At 33.2% G+C, this 4,516-nt stretch overlaps 1 protein-coding gene across 3 annotated transcripts; it reads left to right on the top strand.

Moving 5' to 3' along the window:
* Positions 1-287: 287 nt before the first annotated feature.
* Positions 288-3,363, top strand: LOC131038751 (FCS-Like Zinc finger 14). 3 transcript variants are annotated; one of them, XR_009371926.1, is made up of 3 exons: positions 288-1,022; positions 1,486-1,599; positions 2,808-2,945. XR_009371926.1 is itself a non-coding variant. In XM_057971291.2 (2 exons), exons 1-2 carry the CDS (start codon positions 541-543, stop codon positions 2,950-2,952), a joined length of 621 nt encoding a protein of 206 aa, XP_057827274.2. In that variant the 5' UTR covers positions 290-540; the 3' UTR covers positions 2,953-3,363. The 3 variants fall into 3 exon arrangements, 2 of the variants coding, with proteins under 2 accessions (XP_057827274.2, XP_057827273.2); XM_057971291.2 differs by lacking the exon at positions 1,486-1,599 and having other exon boundaries at positions 290-1,016; positions 2,808-3,363; XM_057971290.2 differs by lacking the exon at positions 1,486-1,599 and having other exon boundaries at positions 300-1,022; positions 2,808-3,363.
* Positions 3,364-4,516: the final 1,153 nt, after the last annotated feature.

Genomic DNA, 4,516 nt, shown 5'->3' on the forward strand with positions numbered 1-4,516 from the left:
TATCTTTGAATATCTCAATGCACCATGTGTGAGGCCCTGATCAAGCATCCGGAAAGACACGCTTTTTTTATTTTTGAAGACACTCATTTTTTATCCTTTAAATAATAAGCGTTAAGCCCTATGTGTCAGATGGCAAAAAAAAGATGGAAGATTCTTTAAATTGCAAACAATAAACATATAAAAAACGTGAGGAATGGGCAAGCATTGCAGCAATTGTCAAACAAGTTTAATAAGGAAGCCGACAAACAAAAAGCTTGTACTAGACCATGTTTAAGCTCTGGCCTATGCAATTGCACCACATAAGCTCACAATTCCAATATGTGGTCAGGGAGGCAAGAATAAAAGTATCTTTGCAGGCCTGCTACACATTTTCCTAAAATCAAATTAAACTAATCAGTCTGCCCGAATTATAGATCGACACCATTCTGCTTCTTTTCCACACCATGCTCTTTCACTCTGCAATATCTTGCCTTTTCAGTCTGCTAAGAAGATTTTCTATGGCGACCTGAATTTTCAGGGTATTTTGGCTTTTGGGAAAGAATGGCAGTCAAAAGGCCGAGGCCCATACAGAGTAAACAGAACAAATCTGTTCTCATGTTTGACAGTCCCTCAGAAATCAGATCAGTGTTCAAGTATTTTCGTGTTCTGGTTGGATTTAGGTCTGGTAAATGTGGTGGAATTCCCGTTGTAAAAGATGGGTGTTTGAGCCCAACTTCTCCATTGGACTTCAAAGGTTCTAGCAGATATTCATCTGGTGTAGGCCTTGGAATTCTTGTTGCTCTTGATGATAATAACAGTAATGAGCAGAGCAAGCCCATGCCAATTGTCTCTGTAAAACTGCCGTCTTGGAGTAAATCGGGGAGAAGAGAGGAGAATGGTGGAAGATTATGCAGTTGTACAGAGACTGTTTTTGAAGATTCTGGGTCCTCTGGTTTATCCTCGTTTGAACCTGCTGATTTTCTGTACGCTTGTTATATGTGCAGACGGAAATTGTCCCACCAGAAGGATATATACATGTACGGGTAAGATATACAATGAAACTTACGCCTGGGTTTTTAATACAGATTTGTACTGAGATAAGAAATTGTGTAGGAAAATTTGGAATTTCGGGTCTTAGTGTAGCGGCTTTTCTTTCCTAGAAGTACAGTACAGTGTTCTATTCTCAGATTCAATTTGTAGTGCAGTTGATTTCAATTCGGTCATGGCTTTTTTCCATTTGTAGTGCAGTACAGTACAGTGTTCTTTTCTCAGATTCAAATTATAGTGAAGTTGATTTTGATTCAATCATGGCTTCTTTTTCATTTGTAGTGCAGTACAGTGTACAGTGTTCTTTTCTCAGATTCAATTTATAGTTCAGTTGATTTCAATTCGGTCATGGCTTTTTTCCATTTGTTTGGTTGTAAATCATTTTTTTATGGTTTTTCTATTACGAGAGCTTAACTTAGCTTGGCGATGGTCACATCGTATCTGAAATTTCTTTGGCAGTGCTGCTGCTGACAAACTTTTGGAGCTTTTTTTAAGTTAAATGGTTTAAATCACACTGAGGCTGAAATTTTTTCAGTTTGTTAAGGTCTTATGTTCAGCTAGACTTGATCTATGGTGAGATTTCATAAACTTAATCTGATTTATGATTATGCCTTACAAATTGAGGGTTATACTAACCAAACTTGAAAATATTTTTGCCCTTTGTTTTGGACTTATTCTCTTTAAATTTAAAGTGTGTTGTTTACCATTCTGTCTTTTTATAGTGTATTATTCTGTTTTCAAAAAGTAATAAAGGTCTTATTTATTTGAAAAAGAAAACAGAAAATAACTTTTTCAGAAATATGGTTAGGTCAGATTTAGATTATTTTGATGAATTAGAATTCCTTTTGTCAAAATTTAATTAAATGAACATTTTTTATATTAGATGTATCTTATCTCATCCGATGTAAAATCAGAGATGTTGATATCTATATAGCTGTATTCTAGATACTTAAGCAAGAATGATACCCTATTTTTTCAAGAGTGAATCTGCTATAATATCAGAGACGCTGCTATATATAGTAGCTGTACTCTAAATACTGAAACATAGAGGATACAATAAAGTAACAATCTATTTATGTGTGATTGGACTAAGTTCAATTTTCGAGTGATTTTGATGAAAAAAATTCTTATTTATGATAGTTTAGTTCACCTAAAACATTTGATTTACATATAATTTGTTATATAAAAACAGAGACGCTGATATTAATATAGATATAGTCTAAATACTTTTTTTTTTAAAAGTACTCCACTGACTTTTTTTTTTAAAGTGTGATTGGGTCAGGTTTAACTCTTCTGATGAATTAGAACTCTCTATTCATGACAGCTGAACCAAATGAAAATTTTTGAATTATGCACATACTTTCTTACAATATCGAAATCCAATCCATCATAGAAAACAGAGATACTCATATCTGTATAATTGTGACTTATATATTTAAACAAAGAAAAAACAGCAAATAATAGATCTTGAAAAATAGTTTTCTTTTACCTTGAAAGTAAATACTGTTTTATATGAGAATTTGTTTTTAATGTTTATTAATATTTTTTTAAATGGACGCATTAAAAAATAGCAGCTTAAGGGCATATGCATTATTCTAATTAGACATGTTTTGTATGGCTGAAAGTTAATGTTTGCAGTTTCTGCAAAGTGGTACGGTCATTAGCATGCTTTGACCAACCATTGACATTGCAGAGAATAAGCTATATATTAACATAATGGTATTGTGGGATTTCATGTCTAGTGTAAGAGAAAATATAACATGAAATGTGATGTGTTGCAGAGGTGACAAGGCATTTTGTAGCGAGGAATGCAGACACCAGCAGATTGCAAGTGATGAGAGGAAGGAGCGCCGCCCATCTACCAGTTGTTCATCATCTTGTTCGCCCATATTCACAATCACTCCCATGCCTGCTGCCTTGTACTAATACTAATACTTCTACTGTTGGAGAGCCTTATACAGAATATGAAGATCAATATCCAGATGGTTTTGTAGATTTTGAGAAGCTTGAAATCAGAGTATTTAACTATTGGATCTTCTCTTTTGTAGAATTTTATAAGATAAAATTTATGATGGGGGAGTAGCAACAGAGAAAGCAAGGTATTAGATAAAATTTTGCAAGCATCACACATTGAAGAACATTCTCCAAGCAGGGGCAGCGAGCACGGAAAATGTATATGGGTTGAACTCTACTGTTTTGTGTAGTTAAACTGTTCCCCACAGAGGGACACAACAAAACGTTCCCGACTTGAAAACTACCACGTATACTTTGTATATGAATCTTTACATGTTTTAAATTGGTATAGAGATCGAATCTAGGTCTACATGGTTTGAAGTATTTTGAAATGTGTGAATGTTTTTGAGTTTCAAGGGCAGATCAGAACAGATCTATAGGGCATTAACAGCACACTAATAGTGTAACGTAGTTGATAGTAAGAAGCAGAGAAAAACAGAGAATTAACCAAACAATTGCCTTTAGTCTTATGTAAGGAAGATATATAGTTTCCTGTGGTTTGTATTAGTGCTGGTTCTCATATCGGTCCCATGGTGTTTGAGCCCCATTTTTTTTTGCAAGACAAAGAGAGTTGTTGCTACTTATACGTGATCTATGTGTGAATGTTGTTTATATTTATAAATAAGTTTTATAATCAATATTTATTTCTTATGGTATATTTGATTGTTTTGAATCATTTATTATAAATTGTAGGAAAATTTTACATTTAATTAGAAATTAAATAAATTATTAAGTCATTGGTCACTAGTAAATTGTTTTTTGTAAGCATTAAGTCAAGAATAAATTATAGCACGGGAGAGAAACAAGTAGTTGAGCATCCTAACTTTGTGTCGCTTAAAATCTTGTGATAGTTTCAAATCATTACCAACTTTTTTACAACAACTCACTTGGAAAGTCCACTCCTTATAACTAAGGTTTTAGGTCCACATCATCAAATATGATGTCACGTCAACATGCTTTTTGTTGAGGTGTACAAAAATGCCATAAAAGTTAGACTGATAGTTGTACACTAACACATGGTTCATTAGTGCATTGGTGTGGCATCGCATTGTTTTTTAAATGTAAGGGATACATTTCATTCAATTATTGGTACTCATAATCAACACTAACAAATTTAAAGTCACAACTAGTAGTGTCATATTTTAGAAATATTGTGTAAGGCCCTTGACCCGCTTCCTATAACACCCTTGGGTTCTTGTAGTTGGTCAATAACAATGTACTTCATGACATAGAGTTCATACAATTTATGTAAGATTTCTTTGTTACTAATAGATTATTTTACTTGCTTGGTGATGATGAACATAGTAAGCTTCTGATTTCATACTTTGTATAATATGAATGTGTATAACAATGTGTAACTTCTTGCCTATGACAAAGTAACGTTAACAAATGGTATTATGGGTGAATGAAATATGTTTTAAGTTGTGAATTTTAATGATAGAACTCTAAGATCTAAATGATTTTAGCTATTAATGTG

The sequence above is a fragment of the Cryptomeria japonica genome, chromosome 3 (assembly GCF_030272615.1).
Source record: "Cryptomeria japonica chromosome 3, Sugi_1.0, whole genome shotgun sequence".
Taxonomy (NCBI): Eukaryota; Viridiplantae; Streptophyta; class Pinopsida; order Cupressales; family Cupressaceae; genus Cryptomeria; species Cryptomeria japonica.